Genomic DNA, 14,336 nt, shown 5'->3' with positions numbered 1-14,336 from the left:
ACCCCCATAGACTCCCCATGTCCAGTGTCTGACCCTTATAGCCTCCCCATGTCCTGCGACTGACCCCCATAGCCTCCCCATGTCCAGCAGGAGACCCCCACAGCCTCCCCATGTCCTGCAACTGACCCCCATAGCCTCCCCATGTCTTGTGACTGACCCCCATAGCCTCCCCATGTCTTGCGACTGACCCCCACAGCCTCCCCATGTCCAGCAACCAACCCCCATAGCCTCCCCTTGTCCTGCAACTGACCCCCATAGCCATGAGAAAAAAAACACCACATACTCACCTCGTTCCATTCCTGCTGGCCCAGCTGTGCCTCTGCTGCTCCTGTCTCCGGTGTGCAGTGCACAGCTCAGCTGAGTTGACGCGATGACATAACGTCATCGGGTCAGCTGTCTCACTCACTGATTGGTAGAAGGGGCCAGAGGCGTCATCTTCCACCAATTCAGTGTTATGGTTAATATTTTATATCTGGCTTCATTATTATTTAGAAGTCTTTGCTTTAAACTTGCATCATGGAATGTCTGACTAAGATACTGGTTTCCTGTGAATTTCCTGACAAGAAGGTTTTACGTTGGGCCACTGGAAGTGTGTTATCCCTGATAGTCTATTTCGGTTTCCTGTTCAGTTGTATGTAACAGTTGTAGTTCCCCTCTGTCTTGCTAATAAATATGGTGAGTCTTAGCCGTCTCAGACAGACTCTACCTGCTGACAATGCATGTCGCATGTATTTTGTCTCTCTCCCTTCATCAATGAAGTATTTTAATTTGAATCTCACTGGCAATGTGAAGACCCTTTGCTGCCTATTCCAAAGTTCTCCCTAAGAAAAAAGGGTTGTCACATCAGCAGTCACCGCTGTCTGCATCCTGAGGATGCAGATAGCGGTGACAGTGGGTGGCAGCAGCGACGGACAGGTGGGGGAGGGTGCGGTGCGGTCAGTGGGTCACTGTTTTCAGCCCATGGCTGTCTTGGTCTGGGCCAGACGGGGACAGCCAAATGGCCGGATGTGGCCCGCGGGCCGCACTTTGCCCAGGCCTGGTGTACATTATTCTTCTATGTGTCGGTATTGTTGTTTTTATTAGACCACAGCATTGTATTTTATTTGTACCTCTTAAAGGCGTATTTGTAATTAAAGACCATTCCAATATGTGTGCATTAATACAATGAAAATAATTCCCATAATGGCACTTCAATAAATATTCCCAATGCATAAATTAAATCATCACTGTCTATTGCATTTTGCCCTCAGTTAAATAAGCACTGAATAACCCAATCTACTGGATTTATTGAACACTCATGTGCTATGATGAACTCTTTCTGATGAGGTATTCATATTGCCCCCTATTTATTAGACACTGTAGAGGCCGGAATATTAGCTCCTGTGCTAAACTAACAATTATATAACACAGCATATTAACGTATCATTGGAAATAGAAATCTCCTGATGTGCCCATGAAATGATGGGCGAAACGCGTTGAGGTGTGAATGAATATAGTGTAGGGAGTAAAACAGGGGTGACATAGTATTCATCTAGTGCTCAGCTGTGGATCTGCATTTATCTAGATCTCACTGTATAGGAACAATATTAGTAGATGAGATCTAAGATTTGATTAGTTGATGCAGATGTGAAGACCCAGGTCTTCCGTGGGCATAACATTACTCAAACAACAGGGTGAAGGTAAAACAGTGTGGCAATACTTTATTGAACCACAAAACGGACAATAAACACATAGAACAGTCCCAGCAAATACCCAAGATGGTGTAAAATTACACAGTCTAACCCTCCCGCTGGCCCGCCTGGGATTACAGCTGCTGTGACTTTGGGACTTCCAGGACCAACTACCTCAACCAGTGGCCCCCTGCTTTTGGTGGGCCCCTGAGGAGAGGCGATAGCGGCAAGCTTACAAGACCAGGAGACCAGAGGTCCCAACCTGGCCTCTACGAGAGTTTCCATGGGGCCAGATGACCGACTGGTCCCAATCTGGCTTCTTCGAATGTCTCCATGGGTTCCAGGTGACCGGAGGGTCCCACCTTGCAACCCCAAACAACATACCCATGGCATCAGGTGACTTCATCGTCCCAACCTAGTCTCCCCAAATGTATCCATGGTTTGTCTGATTGTCAATGGAGCAGATCCGCATCCTTCCAGTCAGGGCCATGTACCCTTAGGCCGGAATCATATAGAATCCAAATCTGTGTCTCTCTGGATCAAGCCATGCTACCACGCTGATGTCCTGAAGAGTCTGACTGATCTTTGATTCTCCTTGTAAAGTCTCTCTTTCAATTCTGACTGGTACAGAGGCATATGTCCCTTAAATAGTTACAATCGTCCTTTGAAGTGCCCTACCACAAGAGGTAGTAATGGCCAACACTATAACAGCTTTTAAAAAAGGGCTAGATGAGTTCCTCGATACACATAACATTGTGGGTTACAGTTAAATTAGATAAAATGTTACAACTATAGTAGTACATTTAGTACGATAATAGTAATTGCATAACTGGTATCATAATTAGGTTTGACCCAGGGTTCTAGGACTGATCGCCTTTTCTAGGGGTCAAATTGGCAAATGTCTCCTGGGGTTTTAATGACAAAATATAAAACTAATTTAAAAAATTATAAACGGGTTCATTTTTAATTGTAATAGTGCAGCAGTAATAAAAATGGTAATAATAATACATTTGTGAGGCCTAGTCCCAGTTAGTTAGTAAGTTAGTGTAGTGTTAGTGTAGGGAGTACAATTGGAGGAGGAAAAGATGAACTTGATGGACCTAGCTCTTTATTCAAATTACGCTACTATGTTACTATGAATCAGTGTCCTGTACTGTTCATACTGGAGCTGATCACATACATTCTGCATTTAGTCTAGGGAGGGAGAGAGAGTTGCAGGAGCATGGAGAGTGGCAGAATACAGTCTGTAGGCAGGGATTAGGGCTTTGCAGTCCGTTGCTAAATACACTGGTGTGAAAAACTGTTTGCTCCCTTCCTGATTTCTCATCCTTTCGCATGTTTGTCACACTTGAATATTTCAGATCACAAAACAAATTTAAATATTAGACACAGAAAACACAAGTAACCACAAAATGCAGTTTTTAAATGTAGGTCTTTATTATTAAGGGAAAGAGAAATCCAAACCTACAGGGCCCTGTGTGAAAAAGTGATTGCCCCCTAAACCTAATAACTGGTTGGGCCGCCCTCAGCAGCAACAACTGCAATCAAGCGTTTGCGATAACTGGTAATGATGTAAAACATCAATTTGACCCATGATATAGCTGTGGCAGTTTTGTTTCTGTTTTCTTGTGAAAAAAATTAATATATTATGATCTGTCGAGTATTACGTACTTTGTGGTACAATTTGGTTTTATATAACACTCCAAAAAAGTGTTGAAATTTTTTTATGGATTAAATTACTCACCCATAGAGTTTTCTGTACTCTGGGGTACATTATGTGAAATATACCATATTTTTCAGACCGTAAGACACACTTTTTCCCCCCAAATTTTGGAGGAAAATGGGGGGTGCATCTTATGGTCTGAATCTAGCTAGGGAGTACTGGGGAGAATGTACCTGGGAGTTGCGGTGGTGGTAGAGCGGGATCGCAGGAACCAGGGTCCCTCCCTCAGGAACCCGGTGGCGACAGAAGTGGTGCCGCGAGCCCAGTATCAGTAGCCAGGCAGATCTTTCCCGGCAGCCATTTTCCTGGAGTTGTGGGCCTCAGGGAAATGGCCACCGAGATCCCAGTCTGCGCATGTGCCGGCTCAGACGGCCATTTCTACGTAAACCATGGCTTCAGGAAGATGGCCACTGGAAAAACAATGCACTTCGCACTGCCTCACTGCTGACACTGGCCCCGCAGCATCTCACTGCTTCTGCTGGCACCGGGTTCCTGAGGGAGGGACCCTGCTTCCTGCAATCCTGTTCCACCACCACAATCCCCTGCTGTTGGGCCACTCCCTTCTCTCACCCATGGCCTGCAGCATTGCTCCACTTCTGCCACTGCCGGCTTCCTGAGGGACTATGCCTCCTGTGACCCCTGCTCTATTGCTGGTAAGATACCTATTCGGACTATAAGACGGACCCCCATCTAATAAAAAAATATATTTTTCCTATTTTCCACCCTAAAATTTGGGGTGTGTCTTATGGTCCGATGCATATTATAGTCTGAAAAATATGGTAACACGCCAAAAGAGCATTAAAAATTTTTGCTGGATTAAATTACTCACCCATACAGTATTCAGTGCTCTGGGGTACATTTCTGTGATATATAACACTCCGTTAAAAATTGTTTCTGCATTCAATTAGTCATCCATACAGTGTAACGTGCTTAGTTGGTGAGAGAGATGACATAATTACTTGAGACTCCCAAGGGAATGACCAGAGAAATATTGGAGCCAGAGGAAGCTGGCACAACAGCAGAGGTGGCAGGAGCCTGTGGTCCGATCGCCACGCACGTCACGGTGCACATAGGCATGGGGAGCACTGAATATTCATGCTCCTTAATAGCGGCACACAGTGTTTCAGCAGCACAGCTCCTGCTGCTGTTGGGTGATTGCGTGTGCCCGCTATTAAAGGGCATGAATATTCGCCCCTCTCCACGCCCATGGTCGTGGGGAGGGGGTGAATATTCATGCCCTTTAACAGCGGGCACACGCGATCGCCCAGCAGCATCAGGAGCCGCGCAGCGGCTACGCTGTGTGCTGGCTATTAAAGGAGCATGAAGTCACTGCTCCCCGCGCACACAGTCCCGGGGTGGGGAGCAGTGACTTCCGGCAGCTGATCTTGTGAGCGGCGCATGGCAGTGACGTCATGCGCGGCTCACATGGAGAGATCAGTGCGGGCAGACTGGATGCAGCGCTGGAGGAGAGAGAAGAAAGGTGAGTAGGAGTGTTTATTTTTTATGTGCAGCCTGATGGGGATTAGGGGGACCATGCATACTAGGATAAGGATGAGGGGGCCATACATACCAGGGTAAGGATGTGGGGGCCATACATACCAGGGTAAGGATGAGGGGTGCCATGCATACCAGGATAAGGATGAGGGGGCCATGCATACCAGGATAGGGATGAGGGGTGCCATGCATACCAGGATAAGGATGAGGGGGCCATGCATACCAGGATAAGGATGAGGGGGCCATGCATACCAGGATAGGGATGAGGGGTGCCATGCATACCAGGATAGGGATGAGAGGTGCCATGCATACCAGGATGGGGATGAGGGGTGCCATGCATACCGGGATAGGGATGAGGGGTGCCATGCATACCAGGATTGGGATGAGGGGTGCCATGCATACCAGGATAGGGATGAGGGGTGCCATACATACCAGGATTGGGATGAGGGGTGCCATGCATACCAGGATTGGGATGAGGGGTGCCATGCATACCAGGATAGGGATGAGGGGTGCCATGCATACCAGGATAGGGATGAGGGGTGCCATGCATACCAGGATAGGGATGAGGGATGCCATGGATACCAGAATAGGGATGAGGGGTGCCATGCATACCAGGATAAGGATGCGGGGTGCCATGCATATCATGATGGAGGGGTGCCATGCATATCAGGATGGGGATGGGAGCCACGTATAATAGGAAGGGGGAGCATATCTACCAGGATGGGGGATATTATCAGGACATTACCCCTATCCCAGTGTCAGCAGCAGACCCGCTCCCCCTTAACAGTGCATCGTGACCACATTTTTTGCTTAAATTTTTTTTCTATTTTCCTCCTCTAAAACCTAGATGCGTCTTATGGTCTGGTGCGTCTTAATAGTCCGAAAAATACGGTAAATAAATAATGGAGAACCCATCTCTTCAAACAAGCTTGCAGCCTGCCATGACTTTGCTTGCTGCCACCTCAACAACACCGGAGCTACTGCAATTCCCCAACCTACTGTCTCCCTCGCCGTTCCTGTAGAATGTAAGCCCGCAAGGGCAGGGTCCTCTTCCCTCTGTACCAGTCTATCATGGTTAAGTTTGTTTACGGTAAATGATATCTGTATTTGGTATGTAACCCCTTCTTATGTACAGCGCCATGGAATCAATGGCGCTATATAAATAAATAATAATAATGGAGAAAAAAAGGTGGGTTACTTGTTATATATACTGTAGAACTTAGTGTGTGTCAAATTTTGTTGGTTTGAAATAAAAGCAAAACTTGTCCTGCTACAGGTGTACATATTTGGTCACTATTTTTCCCGTTGTGGTGTCCCTGCCTTGTACCAGCACATGTCCAGGAATATCACTCTTGTCCTTACCTACGCATTTACTGGGATTGTCCACTTAACAACTTACATGAGTACAAGCGCTTGTGGCCAGGGACGCTACATTTCCTTGAGGCACACTGGATGAACATTGTGGAAGCCGGGGCCGAGTCCCACCCTTGCACGGCACATGTGCTGCTGATGCCAAGGATTGCTAGCCTAACTTCTATTAGGGTTTCCTCCAACTCCTACACCTGTTCCTGCACCCCCTCCTGCTCATTCTCCATCTCCGATGTGCTATCTCAGAGCATGTTGTCCACATCAGCCCGAAGCTGAAAGCTCGGCAGCACTGCCTAAGCAAAGCTGCAACAGGCTCTGTTGAAGCTAATTTGCCTAGGAGACAAACCGCACACCGCGGCAGAGTTATTCAAACGAATAAAAGACCAAACAGATCTGTGGCTCTCGCCGCTGAACCTCCGACCAGGCATGGTTATGTGTGATAATGGCCATAACCTAGTGGCAGCTGTGAAGATTGGTTAACTCACACACGTACCATGCTTGGCCCACGTACTCATCTTGTACCCAGATTTTCCAGAGCTTCTGGTCAAGGTACGCCGCATCAGAGCCCATTGATGCAAATCAGCTACAGCAACCGCTGCTCTGGCAGCGCTGCAGCAGCGTATGCAAGTGCCAGCTGACCAACTGGTGTGCAACGTCACCACGTGCTGGAACTCCACACTACACATGCTGGCAAGGCTTTGTGAGCAGCAGAGGCCAGTTGTGGAATACCACCTCCAACATGCCCATAGGTATTCTGGTCAGCCTCCACACATAACAACTGAAGAGTGGGGATGTCTGACATTTGTGCGATTTTCCAAGACTTTGAAGACTCCACAAAGATGGTGAGCAGCAATGATGCCATCATCAGTGCAACAATCCCGTTTTTGTGCCTACTAAACCAGTCGCTTCGACAATAAAACATGAAGCTTTGCATGCGGACCAGGTGGAGACGGATCAAGACAAGAGACAGGAAGATACTACCCAGCCCAGCCTCATCTCATGTGCTCAGCGCGGATTGGGTAACAATGAGGAGGTGGAGGCTGAGGAAGAGGAGGAACAGGAGCTGGATGACAACAGAGCCTAGTAGCTACACAAGCTTCGTCCCGTCTCTCCTATGTGGGTGAAAAGTGGAATGAGTAGGAGGAGAATGAGGAAGAAGAGATGGATGAGAAGGAGATGAAGAGTAGTCATCAGAGTGGAGACAGGGAAGTATTGGCTGTAGGGACCTTGGCACATACAAATCTGCTCATCATTATTGTCACTCCCTTCATTTTCCATGTTGCACTTTCAAAGAAGAAACAGAATAAACAGTATATGCAGCAATAAAGGTCCCCCTATTTAATACTTGGTTGCACACCTTTTGGCATTGCTGACAGCCTCCAAAATGTTTCTTGTAGCCATCTATAAGCTTATTGCACTTCTCAGACGGAATTTTCTCCCACTCTTCCTTTGCAGTTTGTTGAAGCTCTTGAATGTTTGCAGGGTTTTTTTTCCCAATGGCAGATTTCTGCTCACCCCAAAGATTTTTAATGGGATTGAGGTCAGGACACGTTGCTGGCCATTTTTTCTTTTTCAACCATTCCAGTGTAGTTTTGGATGTGTGCTTTGGGTCATTGTCTTGCTGGAGGACTCGTGATCTTCAACTCAAACCAATATTTCTTACACTGGGTAGGACATTTCGCTCTATAATCTCTTGATAATTCTCTGATTTCATGATACCTGTGATATGGTCAAGGCCTCCAGCACCAGACGCAGCAAAGCAACCCCATAGCATTATGGATCCTTCACCATGCATAGCTCTTGGTAAGATGTTCTTTTCTTTATTGCGCCGTCATTGCACATCTGTAAACAAACTGTTGCTTTGCATTGCCAAAAAGCTCTATTTTTGTTTCATCTGTCTACGGAACATTTTCCCAGAAGGATTGTGATTTGTCAAGGTACTCTTTGGCAAAGATCAGATGTTCCTTTTTATGTCTTTTCTTCAGCAATAGTTTCTTCCTTGGTATTAGCCTATAAAGCTCTGATTGGTTTAGTGTGCAGCGTATGATACTTGTTGAAACCATGACCCCAGACTGTTCCAGGTTGGCCTTCAGGTCTTTGGATGTTTGATGGTGTTTTTTCCACCATTCGCACCAACCTTCGAAGACATCTCTTGTCAATTTTCCTCTTTCCCCCACGTCCAGGGAGGTTCTTGACAGGTCTATGCTTGGCAAACTTCTTAATAAGATTGCGCACTGTTGAAACTGGGATAGAAAGGTCTTTCGAGATGGCCTTATACCCTTTGAAAGTCTTGTGTTTGCTAATAATAGCAGTTCTGATGTCCTCAGACAGTCCCTTTGTCTTCACCATTGTGACAAAGGAACAGAGCCTACCATTTGGCTTTTTAAAACACTGAAGTCATCATTCAATGGCTAATTCATGTCACATGGGCACCGACAATTAATCACAGGTGAATCTCTTTTGTGATTTACCACAGGCGAGTCAAAATATGTTTCCATACTAAATAAATTTAAAGGCTGCCAATACCAGTGACATAGCAAGCTTTAGGTTTTTCTATTTTTCCCTCCCATTGTTTTTGGTTTTAGAATAATAATTGTTTATCATTTGCTCTTTTGTATTTAACACGAGTGCGCTATACAAAAAAACTGTTTCACAGGTTTATTTTTTTTCAGGAGATATTCCACATCATGTACTTAAACTTCATGGGTACCAATATCGATAAGCAGGACTGTATGGCAGACTTTATGTACCACTGCCTTTCCCATGACCCTCGTGTTACATTCATCTGGCACAGAAAAGAGAGTACTGGTTGTTCACCCTGCTAGACCCACGCTACAAGGAGAACTTTACATCTCTTCTTCCTGAGGGGGGACAGGTCTTCTAAAATGGTGCTATACCAGTAGGCCGTTGTGGAAAATATGTTGAAAAAATTCCCCATCAGACACTAGCGGCAGAGGGCAAGATTCCTTGCCCATCAAAAGAAGAGAGGCGAGTGAGACACACAGCAGAGGCACACTGTCAAAGACCTGGGCCAATTTCATGACATCCTCTCAGCGTCCATGCCCTGATGACCGGGTATTTTTAAAGAGGGAAAAGTTTTTAAAGATGGTCAAGCAATACCTGGACGACAAAACAAGAGTACTCCCCAATACCTCTGTGACCTTCAGCTATTGGGTCTCAAAGCTGGACACCTGGCATTAGCTATTAGCTGTCGCTCTATGCCTTCGAGGTGTTTTGCTGCCCTGCCACTAACATCGTCTGAGCAGATTTTTAGGGCCACCGGGGGGTCATAACAGATGGGCGCTTTCGCCTATCAACAGAAAGTGCTGACAGGCTCACTCTGATAACATTGAAAAAACCCTGGATTAGATTTGACTTTTCCACACCACCAGATGACAGCAGCCCATAAAGTGTTTTCAATGTTCAATATTTGAATGAGGCCCACCAGTTGTTACCGTCTTGGGTCTATGGATGACTGGATGGTCCTACTTATAATTCTTTCTTGGCTTTGCACTTTGTGCAAAGCCTTTATGAGTGTAGAAGCACCACATACACTTTCTTAATTTTTTTATGAGGCATTACAGTTGCTGCCTTCAAGGGTCTATGGATGACTCTGTGTAGCGTCGGCGTCCCTGCCTCCTGCTAGGCAGGGATGCCGTTCCCCTCACCTCTCCGCTCCGTGCCCGTCGGCTTCCTCCCGCTCTGCTGGCAGCGTGCGCTGCTTCCCGGCCTCTGTGCTTAGGGCACGCACGCTCCCCCTCTCTTAAAGGGGCAATGGCCGGAGGACCTCACCATATATAAGGCACCTCCTCCAAAATGGAGGTGCCCAAGTAATGTTGTTGCAAAGCCTTTCAACTCTGCTTCAGCCCTCAGGTCCCGTTACCAGATACCTGCCAGTTACCTGCCAGATCTCTGCTTGATACCTACCTGATTCCTGTCTATCTGCTTGCATTCCTGCGGTCCGACAGTCTGCCTTCCAACACCTGTCAGTCTGTCTATGGATCTGCCCGCCCGCTCACCTGGGAGCGCTCACCTGCTACCTGCCTGCTAGCCTACCTGGAGGCTCTGCCGTCACTTGCCGTGACCACCTGCCTGTCCAGAGACTCCTGCCCGCTCACCTGGGAGCGCTCATCTGCTACCTGCCTGCTAGCCTACCTGGAGGCTCTGCCGTCACTTGCCGTGACCACCTGCCTGTCCAGAGACTCTTGCCTGCTCACCTGGGAGCGCTCACCTGCTACCTGCCTGCTAGCCTTTCTAGAGACTCTTTCCCTGCTGTCACTTGCCGTGACCACCTGCCCGTCTAGAGACTCTTTCCCTGCTGTCACTTGCCGTGACCACCCGCCCGTCTAGTGACTCTTATCCTGCTGTCACTTGCCGTGACCACCTGCCTGTCTAGAGACTCTTACCCTGCTGTCACTTGCCGTGACCATCCGCCTGTCAAGAGACTGTCCCCGTCACTTGCCGTGACCTCCTGCCCTTCTACCCAGAGACTGTCCCTGTCACTTGCCGTGACTACCTGCCCGCCTTCCCTGGGAGCCACCCGCTTCCTTACAAGGACTGCCCCTTTGTATAGTTGCTCAGAGGTTCCACCTCCCAGACCCGTTACACTCTGCTTGTAATTTTTGGCAGGATTTGCACTTAGTTCACAGCTTTTATGAGTCTAGGAATTCCAATACATAATTTGAATGGAATGTTTATGAGGCCCTCCTTTATGTCTACCATAGGGTGTATTTGAGTCCCTCTGCATCCCTAATTTTTGGCACTTTTTGCTTCCTTCATAAATTACAATGAAATTTCCAATTTTTAATAAAAAATTAAATTTGGTTTACTTAAATCATATATATTTTTAAATTTAGCTTTATATTCAAGTCATAATACAGGAAAAATGTTTCTTAACATTTTTTCCTATAAACTCCAATTTCTCGTCAATTTTGAATGTTTTATTGACAGTCCTTAAAGTGTGACACCATTGTTCTCAGAAGTGATCGTGGAGTCAGAGATGCTTCCAGGGGTCTTCCACATGCTGGTTTCCTTCCATTCAGCACTTTTTTCCATACATTTCAACATTTTCACTGCCCCCTGACCTCCTTGTAGGTTCTGCCGGAAAAATGCTTGGATTTCCCATTGGGAATATTTATTGAAGTGCCATTAGAGGAATTATTTCCATTGTATTAATACGCATAAATTGGAATGGTCTTTAATTACCAATGCTTCTTGAAGAGGCACAAAACCAAAAATATAGTGCTGTGGTCTAATAAAAAACAGCAATACCGACACCTAGAAGGATAATGTACACGGTTCTTTTATTCTAATTTTTAGTATCCAAATTTGACCTAAAGAAAAGGGTCAGAGTGGATAGACTGCGGAAAGAGTACGGTGGATTCGTGAATACACATTTTTAGCATATCCTAATAAAGGTTCATTTTTAACATATTCAACTTCAGTCAGTAAATTGATGTTCAATACATCAGAAAGTGGGGCCAGTGAAGCGGGCGCTGAAAGGGGGCCGGGCTCGTGTGATACTAAAACCTCATATGAGCTCTGGGAATGCGAGTCCAGACAACACTGGAAGGGGAGTATGAGTGTTAATATTTTAAAGAGGCCAAACATGAGGAATGACAAAGGGTTGTCCTTGTAGTTAACAACCTCTTTAAGATGATACAATTTTCAGTTAAAACATTTCCCACATTCTGAACATGAAAAAGGCTTCTCCTCCGTGTGAATTCTTTGGTGACTAAGAAGAGATGATTTGTTCACAAAACATTTTCCCCATTCTTAACATGAAAAAGACTTCTCCTCTTCACCCCTGTGTGAATTCTCTGGTGGTTACCCAAATGTGATTTTTTTGTAAAATATTTCCCACATTCTGAACATGAAAAAGGCTTCATCCCTGTATGAGTTCGTTGATGTACAACAAGAGTTGATTTCTCGATGAAACATTTCCCACATTCTGAACAGGAAAAAGGCTTCTCCTCCGTGTGAATTCTTTGGTGACTAAGAGATGATTTGTTCATAAAACATTTTCCCCATTCTTAACATGAAAAAGGTTTCTCCTCTTCTCCCCTGTGTGAATTTTCTGGTGCTTAACAAAATATGGTTTCTGGTTAAAACATTTCCCACATTCTGAACAGGAGAAAGGCTTCTCCCCTGTGTGGATTCTCTGGTGGTTACCCAAATGTGATTTTTTTGCAAAATATTTCCCACATTCTGAACATGAAAAAGGCTTCACCCCTGTATGAGTTCGTTGATGTACAACAAGAGTTGATTTCTCGGTGAAACATTTCCCACATTCTGAACAGGAAAAAGGCTTCTCCCCTGTATGGATTCTCTGGTGCTTAACAAAATCTGATTTTTGGTTAAAACATTTCCCACATTCTGAACAGGAAAAAGGCTTCTCCCCTGTATGGATTCTCTTGTGCCTAACAAAATCTGATTTTTGGTTAAAACATTTCCCACATTCTGAACAGGAAAAAGGCTTCTCCCCTGTGTGAGTTCTCTGGTGCTTAACAAAATCTGATTTCTGGTAAAAACGTTTCCCACATTCTGAACATGAAAAAGGCTTCTCCCCTGTGTGAGTTCTATGGTGTCTGGTAAGACTTGATTTATCTGTAAAACGTTTTCCACATTCTGAACAGGAAAAAGGCTTTTCACCTGTGTGAATTCTCTGGTGATTACTCAAATTTGATTTCTCTGTAAAATATTTCCCACATTCTAAACATGAAAAAGGCTTCTCCCCTTTGTGAGTTCTCTGATGTCTGATAATACTTGATTTATATGTAAAACATTTCCCACATACTGAACAGGAAAAAGGCTTCTCCCCTGTGTGAGTTTTCTGGTGCTTAACAAAATGTGATTTCTGATTAAAACATTTCCCACATTCTGAACATGAAAAAGGCTTCTCCCCTGTGTGGGTTCTCTGGTGTCTAACAAGGTGTGATTTCCTTACAAAACATTTCCCACATTTTAAACATGAAAATTGCTTCTCCCCTGTGTGAATTCTCTGGTGCCTAACAAAATCTGATTTTTGGTTAAAACATCTCCCACACTTGGAACAATAAAATCTATTCTCCACTGTGGCTGTGTGAATTTTTTCTGAAAGTGAAAATGGCTTCTTTGATTTAGGAGCAATTCGTTTTTTAATGCTTATTTTGAAACTTTGATTTTCCTTAGTAGTCGGTAGTAAATCTGAAGATAGGACCTGTTTCATAGGATCAGATGACAGATCATTGCTGTGAGGGGATGATGGTATATCTGGAGTAATGGCATTCACTTCAATTGTATCCTGTGGGATCTCAAGATCATCTGATTTAAAAATTGAAGATGTCGGCTGTCCCTCTGATCTCCTGGTACAGTCATCTGCCAAGAAGAAAAGCAATTATTATTTTTAATAAAATATCCTTGAATTTTATATTTTTGAACATTTCTACTGTCTGTAAAAATGGCAAGTTATGTAAAAATATTGAATTATTCACCAGGACAATGACAGTTCATAGTCTAATAGAAAACCTCATAGGATGAACCAGTGGATCGTGGTGTTCAACTGTTTGTTATTCTGCCTCCCAAATAAAGCATAAAAAGCCACCAAACAATGTTATGTAGGTGAATAAAATACCAATAAAAACTTCTACTCATCTCACAAAAAAACAAGTCCCCACTCACGTCCATAATCTGTCAGTGGAAAAACAGAGGTTTCCACATTATTAGTGTCTCAAAGGCTCTTGATAAGTAACATGGCTTCCATAATCCAATCCACCAATATCCACTCTGCCAAAGTCAAATCACCCCCTCTCTTCTGAGCCTTGCAATGCGCCCAAACCACATTCAGTATCCATGTATTTGGCATTACTATAGTGAGAAGAACCCACTTAATTTATGGTGTGTCTCTCCTGGAGCACAATCTGGGCACTATGTGTTGGGTAATAAAATGGCATATTTGTAATTTTCACTCTCCAACATCCACTGTGTGCAAATTTCCGGAAAGTGACTGTGGCGTCAAAATAGTCCCTACTCCTATAGATTATTTCACTGAGGGTTATAATCTCCAAAATGGAGTCACTTTACGGGGATTTCTACTGCTCTGG

General features: G+C 45.0%; 1 protein-coding gene across 1 annotated transcript in view; it reads right to left on the bottom strand.

Moving 5' to 3' along the window:
- Positions 1–11,541: 11,541 nt before the first annotated feature.
- Positions 11,542–14,336, bottom strand: part of LOC141204941 (uncharacterized) — an 82,206-nt gene continuing 79,411 nt past the window's right edge. Inside the window, exon 15 of the mRNA XM_073663981.1 lies at positions 11,542–13,611. Within this exon, the coding sequence (XP_073520082.1) occupies positions 12,266–13,611 (1,346 nt within the window). The 3' untranslated portion in view covers positions 11,542–12,265. The remainder of the gene's footprint in view (positions 13,612–14,336) is intronic.

Source organism: Phyllobates terribilis, unplaced genomic scaffold (genome assembly GCF_046119375.1).
Source record: "Phyllobates terribilis strain yellow unplaced genomic scaffold, ASM4611937v1 Scaffold_136__1_contigs__length_4911898, whole genome shotgun sequence".
In the NCBI taxonomy this organism is placed as follows: Eukaryota; Metazoa; Chordata; class Amphibia; order Anura; family Dendrobatidae; genus Phyllobates; species Phyllobates terribilis.
This window is presented reverse-complemented; position numbering and strand designations above follow the sequence as displayed.